Here is a 13,396-nt window from a genome sequence, read left to right on the forward strand (position 1 = left end):
CCGGCCGCTTTCCCGGCGGCCACCTGGCCGCACCTCCCTCCCCAGACTCCTGCACCACCCCCCCGTGGCATTGGTGTCTGACTCCCGCGGGCCCGGCACTTCTCCGTGGTGCCGGGTTCATTTGCCGGGGGGAATCCAGCGGCGATCTCACGGCTGCAGGCAGCTCCTCCTTAAGAGAAGGAGGAGGCCTGCAGTACCCCAGCCTGCCGCACCGCATCGGGTGCCGCAGCGGCAGCTGGACGCCTGAAACTGACTTTCATCGCCCCAAACGAGGCGGCCAAACCCTGCAATAGCGCCCGCCTCCATCTTGGGGCGGCGCAACTGAATTTCAGGCTGGCGCTACGGGAATCCGGGCGAGCGCAAAATTTCGGGCACTAAAGACCTGGCGCGGCGATACCGAATTTTTAGCCCCAGGTTCCTACCAAGTTAATATCAATACAGTATTGCAAGTGACATCAGTGCAGACTGATGTGAGATCTTGTGAATTATAGGATAAGTCCAGTAGCTAAGGTTTGCTGCTAATTCCGCAGGTATGTGGCCAAAAACGTAGCTAGATGTCAATTCAAGAATGGACCCTCTCGAGAGAAAGGGGACTTGGCTAAATATAGCAGGTTCTCATCACGAACTGCAGCCATGAGACTCATGTAAGCTACGAGAGACAAAATAATCTGGTGCATAGGCTAGAAAAGACCCAAAAATGTAACGAGAGGGAAAACAATTTGTTCAACACGATTTGTTTTGCTCTGTTGCAGTGTAATTTTTAACTGTACAGGACTAATATTCGTGCAGATTTGCAAACTTGGAGGTAATTTCGTCTTTCTGTGAATGTTCCATCTTTTCCACATTATGGTATTCTGTTTCAATGAGCACTGTTGTTGTGGAGGAATCCCTCCAAATTGCTTATTGTGCTTTAACTTCCATCAAATTTAAACTATTGTTACTCTGCTCACTGGTGAGGTCAGAAAAGACCTTCACAAATGTATTCTGGAGTGTTTTTTCAATCTTGAAACTGTAATGTATGACGTGGCCTTGCATTTCTAACACATATTTTTTCATGATGGTGTGTTCTGTAGGCAAGGTATGATCACCATGCAGGCCATTACAGAAGATGATCGCAGACAGTGGATGGAAGCTTTGGATGGAAAAGAACCTGTAAGTTATAATGAGTCTTCAGTGCATTGATACTGTGTGACTGTGGAACCTGGTATTTAACAATGATTAATATTCTGTAGATCTGTAATGTACCATACTATAAATGCTAAAAGTGTGAAATTAGCATGTGTTTACTTTTTTTCAAACACTGTTAAAATGCATAGCTTTGTACAGTGCTTTCTGGAAGCGTGGCTGCATTAGGCTATAAGGAAGATAATACATAACTGAGTAGCCTGCCTGAAGGCATGTGGAAGAATGCTGCCCAGTTAGCTTAACATCCACTTAACGAGTGTAAATAGCATACCGTGAGCCAACACTTGTGCCGTACATATTTTCTGGGAGAAATGGAGGGAGAGTGCAGAACGCAAATCCTGAAATTCATCGATGATCTTCCATTCATGGCAAGAGACATAGTGAAGTATTGGTGGCAACATACCAACATTCAGAGCATAAAGCAGGAGTGGGAGACCATCGTCCTTGAAGCCAACGTGGGATCACATACCCAGATAAGGTTGAAGAGCGCCAAGGTGAGAAATCAGCATGAACAAACATAGATAGATATATGGCCTTTGATGTCAATCAAAGTTACAGAATACTTTTGTACACTTGACTTGGTCCAGTAACCTGGTGCAAATGGGAAGTAATCAAAATGGTTGAGCATTGGTAAAACAGAATAAATGAACCTAGAAAGATGCAGCTGAGAAATATTGAAGACCAGCTATAACGATTTACATATACAGCTGACATTTACAATGCACTCAAACATCTGCATTCAGGTAAATGATGCTTGGGCCATAAAACTGTGCTGCTGCCTAAAATACACAGCACAAAATATCTGCAGATTCGAAACATATTTTTCTTTTAAGAAAATGGATGCCTTCAACAGAGGGAACTGAAGCCAGAAAGCTGGCAGTTCTGAGCAAATTAAACCACTCGCCCTTTGGAAAGGTGACAATGGAGATCATTGGCTTGGAAGTAGTGCACAGCATGTGCAGTAAACAACCGGGAAAAGTGGGATATGCTCCTGGTTTGTGCAGTTCTAATTGCACGCCTTCACTGCAGTCGTGCTTTAGTAGGCGTAAAGCACTGACTCTGCAGTGAAACTAAATGCACTAATTACTTTCTGTGCAGCAGCAACAATGTGCCTAATCACAAGCGTTGCCTTGTCATGCCCCTTTCATACAGATATGCTAGACCCCAGGAGCAACATGCTGGGCCCATTCAGAAAATCATCTCATCACAGCGCTCCGTTCCAACACCAATTGAAGCACACAAGCCCAATTTTGGGAAAGTTTTAGTGATTTAGAAGAGGTGGCACAGGGCGAGTGACTTCTCATGGACGTGGAAAAGTCAGAGGTGGTCACTGAAGAAAGCCAGACTGCTGCTGAGTTAGGAGCACACCATCGACCCTGTTTAGTCATTTTGTGATTCCGATCTCATGAAGTCAGCGATCCGTCGAGAGGAAACGTCGAGCACGAATGGACACACAGCTTGCCTTTTTGCACATTTGGATGCACATTGAGTGGTGTAACTTGGAAAAAGTGCTAAGGATGAACTTTTTCTATTCTACTTAATATCTTCATAAGGTCCCATCTCCAATGCCTACTTTCAAGGTTCCAGTCCATGTTTTTCTAACCTTTCCTCGTAATGACGTCCTCCGACACTAGGGATCAGCTGCGTCGCCCTTCTCTGCACTTCCCCTAGGGCTTTGATGTTTCATTTGTGCCTCAGTGACCAGAAATGAACACTGTGTTCAAGATGCCACCTGATCACAGTACTGTCCAGCTTTAGCATAATTGCCTCAAACTTGAGCTCTGTTGATTTGGCAACATAGCTCAGCATTCCATTTGCTTTGTTTATTGCTGCTCTGCCAGGACGAGACATGGTCAGTGCAGAGCCTACTATCGCTTCCAGATCTCTCTCAGCTTCCTGCTTAATTAGTTCAGCACCATTTTAGTAAGAATCTTTTTCATTTTTTCTTGCAGTTCTTGGATATATTGTCTAGGTCCTGTCATTCTTTGGTTGCTTCACCTACTGCTCCTCTCAGCTTAATGTCATCGCCATATTTGACTGAGTTGCATTGTGTTTCTGAATCCTGGTCATTTATATAGATCAGAAACCATGTTGGGGGTAGGTGTGGGTGCAGGCAAGCGTTTGCTCTGTTTAGAGGTTGTACGAAGAAAAGAAAATATAGTCCAGTGTATCAGTACCGTTACATTTATATAGTGTAAGAAATGATCAATTACACTGAGTTGGGATTGACCATACAATACTAGCTGGGGAGCCCCGCGTTGCGAGGGCAATTTTGGGGCGCTTGGTCTCCCTGCCCCTGTGTGTCCCCCCTCTCCCTGTCATGTCCTCTCCCTGTCCTATCCCCCCCTCTCTCCCTCCCCTCCCCTCTCTCCCTCCCCTCCTCTCCCTCCCGTCCCCTCCTCTCCCTCCCTCCCCTCCCCTCCCCTCCCCTGTCTCCCTCCCCTCCCCTGTCTCCCTCCCTCCCCTCCCCTGTCTCCCTCCCCTGTCTCCCTCCCCCCACTCCCCTGTCTCCCTCCCTCCCCTCCCCTGTCTCCCTCCCTCCCCTCCCCTCCCCTGTCTCCCTCCCTCCCCTCCCCTGTCTCCCTCCCTCCCCTCCCCTGTCTCCCTCCCTCCCTCCCTCGCGCTCCCCCACTCCCCTCTGTCCCTCTCTCCGGCCCCTCCCCCTGCCTAGCGCCTGAGGTCCGGTTCTGAGGCCGGGACGGACCGGAGCTGAGGTCCCCCGCGTATGGCGCGGCTGATGGACGGCCGCTGCGGGCGGGTGGCGCATGCGCGGTCAGCGCGGGCGGCGCGAGCCCCCCCGCGATTTCCCGAGGCTCTCCCCCCCGCGATTTCCCGAGGCTCCCCCCCCCCGGCGATTTCCCGAGGCTCTCCCCCACCCCCCCCCCCGCGATTTCCCGAGGCTCTCCCCGCCCCCCCCCCTATTAAATTGTTATTTAATTCCCTAACACATCATTAAAATATTTACCTTAGTTCCCTAACACACAGAAAGTGTGGGGGGAAAAAATTGTGAAAAATCAAGATGGCGGCCACTCACCTTGGTTCAGAAGGATAAGGCCCGCCCACACACGCACCGATTGGTCGACCGGTCAGGTCACCGAAGCGTAGGATTGGTCAATCGTCGAGTCACTCGACACTCAACTGTAGGAAGGAACCCGCCGTCCGATTGGTGGACCTCGACGTCACACGGTCGCTAATGAGATGCTAATGAGCGGAACGCTGAACGTTTTTGGGATACTGCGGGCGGGATTTTTGTCCGGCCGAAACGTAAATACGCCTATGACCGGTCCGGAATCGCAAGCTTTCTTTTGAGGCGACGCGCGCGTCGGTACGCTCTGTAACTTTCAAACGTATAGAGAACGGACAGACATCGGGACAGACAGACATCGGGACAGACAGAAGAGCCGCTTTATATATATAGATACATGTATCTTTACTTTATAATTGGATACTATTTAGCCAATGCAAGTATAAGTTTACAAGTATTTTGCATGAATCACTAAATCAAGTAATGTCAGAAAATTCTGAAGATTAAAAAAAAAGTAATATGATAAATCAAATTTAAATATAATTGCGGGACTGAGCTATTTAAAAAAGTTATATTATTCAAATGCTCAGTTTCTTGCCTTGGCTAATGATTGGCTAATAATGGTTTTATATGCAATGACTATGCAAATATTTTTAAATTTCACAATATGGCCAAGTCCTTAATTGAAGAGATGGGTTTAGTACATCTCAAAATTCCAAATGTTTTTCTGTAATGTGTTGTAACAATGTTTCTTTTAATGACAGGTATACTTAATTACTAGGAGCAATTCAAGGAGAGAAGGAAGTAAGTATATACATATATATATTTAATGATTAAACTGTTGTAACTGGTCACCTATAGCTAGTGTTTTATAGCTTCATTCAGCCTCTGAACTTCTAATATTTTCCACAATTTTGCAAGTCTCTTGCATTCTCTAATTAAGGTAGGTGTTAACACACTAGATTATTAATTTCTAATGTAATAGAAAAAAAGTTTATATTTTTTATTATTGCTATTATATTATGTTGTACAATCAGATTTGATTGAAAAATCTTGCAGATTAATTTCAGTTTAGTCTTTAGAATGCCATTTTGTATTTATGCAACAAAGACTACTTTCTTTTCTTCTCCTAAGATGTTCAACTGGATGAAATGGGTTTCAACATAATAAAGAAATGCATCCATGCACTCGAGACACGGGGTAATTTAATATTTTATTCTGCATTTGAAACCAATTCTATTAATTTGAGAAGTAATATTGATAGATAGTAAATTCATTTACTAGATGGTTTCATGCTGTTATATAGGGTTATGATCTACCCTAGACAGAAATATATTCTATAGTGTCACTTTTTTTCAATATAATGGATAGTTGTACATTTAAGAAAGAAAGACTTGCATTTATATAGCACCTTACATGACCACTGGACGTCCCAAAGCACGTTACAGCCAATGAAGTACTTTTTGAAGTGTAGTCACTGTTGTAATGTAAGAAATGCAGCAGCCAATTTGTGCACAGCAAGCTCCCACAAACAGCAATGTGATAATGACCAGATAATCTGTTTTTGTGATGTTGATTGAGGGATAAATATTGGCCAGGACACTGGGGATAACTCCCCTGCTCATCTTCGAAATAGCGCCTTGGGATCTTTTATGTCCACCTGAGAGAGCAGACGGAGCCTCGGTTTAATGTCTCATCTGAAAGGCGGCACCTCTGCTCTGCAGCACCCCCTCAGCACTGCACTGGAGTGTTAGCCTAGCTTTATGTGCTTAGGTCTCTGGAGTGGGACTTGAACCCACAACCTTCTGACTCAGAGGTGAGGGTGCTTCCAACTGAGCCACAGCTGACACTTAAGGATGAAATGGGTATAGCAATAAATGTTCATTTATATGTAAGTTTGCATTTATTCTTGTTAGTAATGGCAGAAGGCACGGTACCGTATCCCCAGTGTCCTATTTTCATTTCCAACATGTTTTGTTCTTGTGGCTTGTGTAAGCATAAATAATTGTTCCATCGAATTGGTTGCAAAATTTGGCCATTTTTGTGTTGTGAATTTTTTTTGCTGCTGATAGCTTGAGATTTCCTCTCATACTTTGTGCAGGATTTTTTTAAATGTAGGATTCCAAAAACTGTTGTTTCTTTCCCCTTGTTGCCAAGACTGAAAACTCAAAGCTCTTGCTTTTCCAGTATTTCCATTGACTTCAGTAGAATTGATGGTATGAGCTGGGAGCCAAGACTGAGCGCAGAAACATCTTTTAAGTACCTGGCTTTGAAAACAACAGGAAGGTGGTGATTCCAGTTGAGGGACCAGCTACTTTAAAAGACAAAGGCCTAGAAATTCAGTGCCCTTAGCGCCAATTTTGCGGCGCTAGAGGGCCTAGCGCTGCAATTGGCGCCGGCGCCGAAATTGCCTGGGGCCCTTCCGCCGCGGTAGACCGGTAGCGCTGCGCCGGCACCGATGACGTCATCGGTGTGCGCAGCGTCCCAGTTGCCATGCCGACGGGCCCCAGCGCCGAAATTCAGTTGCGGCCGCCTCGCCCGTGGCAGCCGCAACTAAGACTCTGGCAACAGAGTCTTACATGACTTTGCGCCGGCGCATTAAAGGCCCCGCGGCGGCCGGCCGCTTTCCCGCCGGCCGCCTGGCCGCAGCTCCCTCCCCGGACTTCCCCCCCCCCCCCCCCCCCCCCCCCCGGAACAGAAGCAAGCCCGGCACTTGTCCGAGGTGCCGGGCTCATTTTTAAAAAGATTTTCGCGGGCCGCGGCCGGGTGCAGGCAGCTCCTCCTTAAGGGAAGGAGGAGGCCTGCACTTCCCGAACCTGCCGCACCGCAGCGGGCGCCGCAGCGCCGGAATAGCGCCGAAATTCAGCGCGTTGCGCCAGTTTTCAGGCGCAAACAGCTCTCGGCAGCGCCGGCAGCCGTTTGGGCGCAGAACTATTGAATTTTGGGCCCGACCAGCGCGACTTAGCTCCGGCACTAACTTCCGGCGCTAAAGCCCTGGCTGCGCCAAAACTCAATTTCTAGGCCAAAATAAATATGGAGGTCCACAAATGCTGGAGGATTAGATTGTTGGAAGGCCTATACTGGGGTATTTCTTTGATTGCCATTGGTTATTCAGTTGGTTTGGTTGGGTTTAGATTCAGGTTCTGATTATAGAAGAGTAGTGTTGCAAAGATATTGTGGTACCAACCTCTCATACTTTACTTCTTCAATACCAGGATCTTGATCCTGGTTGAGGTTACGTTGCAGAGCATAGCTAGCATTCCCTGAATTCTCAAAAGCTATTTTTGTTAGGATTGATCTGCAAAGCCAGTAATTAAATCTTTTTGAAATAGACTTTAGGGCCTAGAAATTCATTATAGCCACTTTTGGGGCGGTAAAGTCGGGCGGCCGCTAAAGTTTGCGCCCGGCGCAAATTCGAGGCCACATCGCCGATATTCATTAGCTTCGCCTTAAGAGTTTGCTCGAGCGCTAAAACTGGCGATGCACGGCTCTCTTTAGGCGCTAAGCCGGAGGTGCTGAGCGATACCGCCGAGGCCGGGCGCAGCGCAGGTGCGGCCATTTCTTGATTGACAGCAGACACCCTGGCGCCGGCCAGCTCTTAAGGGGGAAGGGTCGACTTGGTCTGCTGCCACGCCCTGGACACTGGAGCCCTCCAGCTAGGCCTGAACACTGCTGCTGGACCCAAATAGCGCCTCAAAGTATGGAGAAGGCCCGTGAACGAGCACAGCGCTTCTCAGAGCATGATCTGAGGGTGCTGGTTAGCGCTGTGGAGAAGAGACGACATATTTTGTTCCCAGACAATGGGAGGAAGCCGCCGGCCCGCGTCTACCGGAGAGCCTGGAGGCATGTCGCCACCAGGGTGACATCCAACAGTGAGGTCCCCAGGAGCGCTGTACAATGCCGCAAAAAGGTCAATGACCTCGCCAGGATTGTCAGGGTGAGTACCCTTTCCAGTGTCCTCCTCATCCTTGCATGTGCACCTCACATTATGGGCAAAGGGACCTGAAAGCCCTAATGGCCAGCCCTCATGCAGCAGCTATGGGACAGTCATGAACATCAATTGCACATTGTGCACTTAACACACTGGCCAGGCTATTCGACCATGGGAGGCAGTGCACACAAGATCAGGGCTACACACTGGCCAGGCTATTCCACCATGGGAGGCAGTGCACACAAGATCAGGGCTACACACTGTACTTAGAAGCCGTCCTTTCTCTTGCAGGCCAAGCTGGCCAATAATAAGAGGAGCCGGACTGTGACCGGGGGAGGCGGACCCCAGATCCAGCCGCTCACCGAGCTGCAACAGCGCGTGGAGCGCATCATGGGTGCCCGGGTGATTGGCCCCGTTGCATCTGGAGATGTCGACCCTGTTCTGGGCACCAATGGTAAGGACATCACCTTTTGGACCTCTCTCGTCCCACTTGCGCATCAGATCTACATCCTTTGCCACTGTCCGACCAATGCGCTGAATGCCACCACTCATGCATCCCTCGCTGACGCCCTCTCCTCACTCTAAAGCTACTCTTGTGCCTTCCTGCTTTCAGGTGGTGAGGAGGAGGTCCCTGAAGTTGCCAGTGACAGCCCCTCAGAAGAGGAGGAGGAGGAGGAGCAAGAGGAAGGCGGCCCATCAGGGGAACCCTCAGCCGCGGCAAGCCATGCCACTGTAGGGGAGACGTCTTCCCTGGAGGGGAGCGTGGGGGAAGTGTCGGAGGGGAGTGTAGCTCCTGGGACCAGCGGCCTGCAGAAACGCGGGAGGGGGGTGGAAGCTCAGCGGCCTTCTCCCCAGAGGGGGGAAGGGTCGGAGGGGAGTCCAATTGCTGGGCCCAGCGGCGTCCAGCAACACAGGAAGGGTCGGCCAGTTCGGCGGCCTTCTCCCCAGAGGGAGAGTCCGGCCTCCAGTCCGGAGACGGTCAACGCCGAGGAGATGCGCCGCCTCGAGGACATGTCCGCGGACTCGGAGCGCCGGCACACGGAGCTCATGGGGGTAGTGGGACGGATGCCTGAGGCCATCGAGTCCCTGTCTCGGAGTGTCACCGAATTCGGGGCCTCTCTGGCAGCGACTGGCCAGGTGATCAGTGGTGCCGTGCAGTCACTGGCTGCTCTGATGCGGTCACAGAACAGGGCAACACGGGCACTCACTGCTGCCACACTCGCTGTGTCAGCCCGGCATCGCCAGGGCACCCGGCGTGCTGCAGCAGCACAGCGGTCTGTCCCTCGGCAGATTGCTGCGCATGCTGCAGTGCTGGCCCGGGCGAGTGCCAGTGTCTCAGGCGACCAGCGAGCGCCTGCCATCCGCCAGCTTGCCCCCATTCCTCCAGCCGCCACTGCCACTCCCCCAGTGGAGCTGCCACGAGCTGCTGCAGCGACTGATGCTGGCCAGCCACAGCCGCAGCATTCACCAGCCGGCCCCTCGAGGGCCAGACCTCGTCTAGGCCGACCCCCAAGGGCATCTGCCGTCACGACATGTGCCCCTCAGGAGCCTTCCCCCAGCCTTGCAGCAGCCACTGGCCTCACTTTGAGGAGGAGCAGCAGGGCGTCCAGGGGCCGGCAAAGTTTGCAGAAGACATCGCCCTCGCGGGACACAAAGTAGAGGGTGTGTCCAAATGTTGTGTTTTTTGGAATGGTTGTTTTTTGAAGGCCGAGGATGAGGCCATTTTTGTTTACATCTTTTGTTAATCCTCCCCAGGTTGTGGGAGTGAGCCATGTGTGTGAGTGTTTTTTGGGGGTTTTGTGTGTTCTTGGTTTTCATGTGGGAAGGCCCCTGAGTTTGTACAATAAACCATTTTATTTATTCACATTGTCCATGTTTGATCTTTGAAGTGTTTGTTGCCTTAACCGGCTGAGGGCTTGCGGAGCGGCTGCAAGCATGTTCTTTCATTGGCACAAGCCATTCCCTGACAGGGGGCCCAGAAGTGACGTTCAATAAGCCGCCGACGGGCGGCCCTTGGACCTTCTGCCTCCCTCCTGGGCTGGTACTCCTCGTCCTCCTCCTCCTCATGCTCCTCCTGCTCCTCCTCCTGAGGTGGTGGTCCAACGTGAGGTGGCAGTGCCTGAGTCCTGCGGATAGCCAGGTTGTGCAGCATGCAGCAAACGACGACGAATTGGGAGACTCGCTCCTGCGAATACTGGAGGGCTCCCCCGGAGCGATCCAGACAGCGGAACCGTTGCTTCAGGACGCCGATTGTTTGTTCGATGAGGTTCCTGGTCGCTTGATGGCTCTCGTTGTATGCCTCTTCAGCAGGGGTCGTGGGCGCGCAGAGCGGGGTCATAAGCCAGGTACACAAAGGATAGCCTTTGTCCCCGATAAGCCATCCTCTTGGGTGAGGCTGTGCCTGGAACATGTCAGCCACAGTTGTCTGTCGCAGGATAAAGGCATCGTGGCTGCTGCCTGGAAAGCGGGCATTGACAGCTAGGATGCGCTGCCTGTGGTCACACACCAGCTGTACGTTGAGGGAATGGTAGCCCTTCCGGTTGCGGTAATCCTCGGCATGCTCCAGAGGTGCCCGCAAAGCCACATGTGTGCAGTCAATGGCGCCCTGCACCATGGGGAAGCCCGCTATTCTTGCAAATCCCACTGCACGCTGCTGCTGCTTGTCCAGGGTCATGGGGAAGGAGATGAATTGACGTCTCCTTCTGAAAAGGGCATTGGTCACCTGGCGGATGCAGCAATGCACGGCGAACTGGGAGATGTTAGCGATGTCCCCAGCAGCGGATTGGAAGGAGCCGGTGGCATAGAAGTTGAGAGCCACCTTCACTGCCACCGACAGAGACGTCCTGCGCATCAGCTGTGGACGCAGATCTCTGTGAAGCAGCTGGCAGATGTCTGCAACCACCTCCCTTCTGAATCGCAGCCTCCTAACACACTGCGCGGCAGACATGTTGAGATAGGAGAACTGCTGGCGGTATACCCTGGGTGGGTAAGGCCTCACTTGGCGACGCCTGTTGCCCCCTCTGCGTCTAGCCAGGGCTGCCACTCTCTCACGGCGTCTGTAAGCCCTTCCGACATAAGGCTGAAACTCAGCGTTGGCACCCAATGCAGCCCCCATAATATGCTGGCAAACACTGAGATCTCAATGAAGGCAAAGATAATTGCAAAGCTCTGGCCTGAAGCCAAAAAGACCTCTCCTAGTGTTGGGCCAAAGCAGTAAGCTCTCTTCCTTGGTCTCTCTCCAAAAATCCGTTGCACAAGAGTGAATGCTGCAAAATGGCTGCCCTTTATAGTGCAGGGTAAGTGCCCTTTAATTTGCGCTCCCCGCGGCCCGCCTCGGCTGTGTACCGTTCCACTTCACAGTCGTTAGGGCCGCCCGGCGCACAATGGGGCGGCGCGAGTGAAGTTCCGGTTCCGGGCGCACAAAGGGCGTTGCACGACGAAATGACGCCATGATCGCGTGCAGCTGAGCGCGCGCAAAGACTTTGCGCCGGCGCTAAATGTCTACTGAAGTTGGGGCGAGGCGCAGATCGCGCTGCGCCCGGGCGCTAAGCGCCTAACGCTCGAGATCTGCTCCTCCTAAGGCGCTAACGGCTGGCGCAGCCAACTGAATTTCTAGGCCTACATGTCTGTAACCTGACGAGAACTGAGGCCCCTGCTGTCTTTTTGTGATCTGGCTGATGTTTCATTGGGAAAACAAAGTCTGGTACTCTGGTGAAACCCTGTGTTAGCACTTAGATGGTTTCCAGTAGATGGTCAATATAAGGAGAAGCCCTCACATAGTTGCTTGACCAAGTCAACCATGCTGAAGTGAATAATTTTTATTATTTTGAATATAAAGGAATTAAAAATGTTAATGTTCTTTGTCATCCTTTGACTTCTTGTAAAATAACTGCAAATATATGTTGGGTTGTCTTTATTTTTGGATAATTTGTGTGGGTAATAAATCATGTGAAAGGCCCTCTTGCATCAATATTTTGGTTTTGTTAAGTTCAGAATAGTGAATTATGTTAAAGATTACTTAATTTTTTGATGCATTTTTGAAAATTTTCAGTGGTCTTCCTGAACTCCAAAAGAAGCCACTTTTTTGTACGATTCGCAGTAATAGTTTATAGTAAACATATTTGGGGGAGAAATTCGGTTGATAGCGCCACCGATTAACGCCTAAAGAGGCCGAGAAGTGGGGCGCTAGCCAATTTCCGGGCGGGCACAAGGCGCCTAGCGCCTCGCCCCATATTGAGCATGCATTTAGCGCCGGCGCTAAATCCTAGCGCCCGCTCATGGGCGCAGGCTGATTATGACGTCATTTGAGTGTGCAACGCCTTTTGGGTGCCCCGGACCGGAAATTCAGTGGCGCCCCCCTCCGTAGCGCCTGGCGCTAATAGTGACAGCTTACCTGGGCCTTACCAAGTCACTGTCTGGCTGGAGGAGCGTTATTTAAAGGGGACTGGTGTGGTTTAAAAGCGGCAGCCATTTTTGGATCACAACTTCCTCGAGAGCTACAAAGAGTTGCTGAGCTGCACACTGAGAGCCAGTTGACCACTGAGCCAGCGCAGGCAGACGATCTTCAGCCTTCTGACCATCACCTTGCTGTTGTTGAGCCTTGACAACGGGGAACCTTCCTGTGGGCACTTATTATGGGGGCTGCATTGGAGGGGAACGTCCTGCTGCTGAATCATCTGGAAAGGGCACTGAGACGCAGGGAGAGGGGGGCGGGCATGGCCAGACGGAGGAGGGCCAACAGACGTCGCCACAGCAGACCTTACGCTGGCAGGGTTATCCAACAGCAGTTTTCCTACATGAACATGCCGGAGGAGCAGTGTGTCAGAAGGCTACGATTTAGAAAGGAGGTGGTGACTGAGCTGTGCCAGCTGCTTCAGCCAGATCTGCAGCCTCAGATAAGGTGCAGGACATCTCTGTCGGCGGCTGAGAAGATGGCTGCTGGCCTGAACTTCTACGCGAGTGGCTCTTAGGCTGCGCGTCAGAGGCTGATCAGAAGTAGCTTCTAGGCCCCTCTCACGGAATGCTTGCTGCCATTCCAAGAACAGGAATGGAACCGGTCTGATACCCCCAAGCCTGTGAAGGGCAAGATGCATGTAAATAGCAGGCATGACCATTGTAAATGAAGAAAGTGTTTCATTACACAAAATGTGGTTCCTTCAAACATGAGAAAGCTATGGCAACAGAAAGCAAAACGAATACACTGACACATAACTGCCTCTCACACCCGGGAGACTGTCCAAAACATAAATCACATT

The 13,396-nt window shown here is 50.8% G+C and overlaps 1 protein-coding gene across 4 annotated transcripts in view; it reads left to right on the forward strand.

The window, feature by feature from the left end:
* The window catches only part of arhgap10 (Rho GTPase activating protein 10), a 247,780-nt gene that overhangs the window by 161,389 nt on the left and 72,995 nt on the right, over nucleotides 1-13,396 (forward strand). For all 4 annotated transcript variants that reach the window (XM_086011545.1, XM_086011527.1, XM_086011535.1 and 1 more), the window contains 3 exons: nucleotides 1,074-1,152; nucleotides 4,975-5,014; nucleotides 5,345-5,410. In XM_086011545.1, coding sequence (XP_085867671.1) covers nucleotides 1,074-1,152; nucleotides 4,975-5,014; nucleotides 5,345-5,410 — 185 coding nt within the window. The remainder of the gene's footprint in view (nucleotides 1-1,073; nucleotides 1,153-4,974; nucleotides 5,015-5,344; nucleotides 5,411-13,396) is intronic.

This window comes from Somniosus microcephalus, chromosome 2 (genome assembly GCF_052327205.1).
Source record: "Somniosus microcephalus isolate GS21.2 chromosome 2, FLI_Smic_1.0, whole genome shotgun sequence".
Classification (NCBI taxonomy): Eukaryota; Metazoa; Chordata; class Chondrichthyes; order Squaliformes; family Somniosidae; genus Somniosus; species Somniosus microcephalus.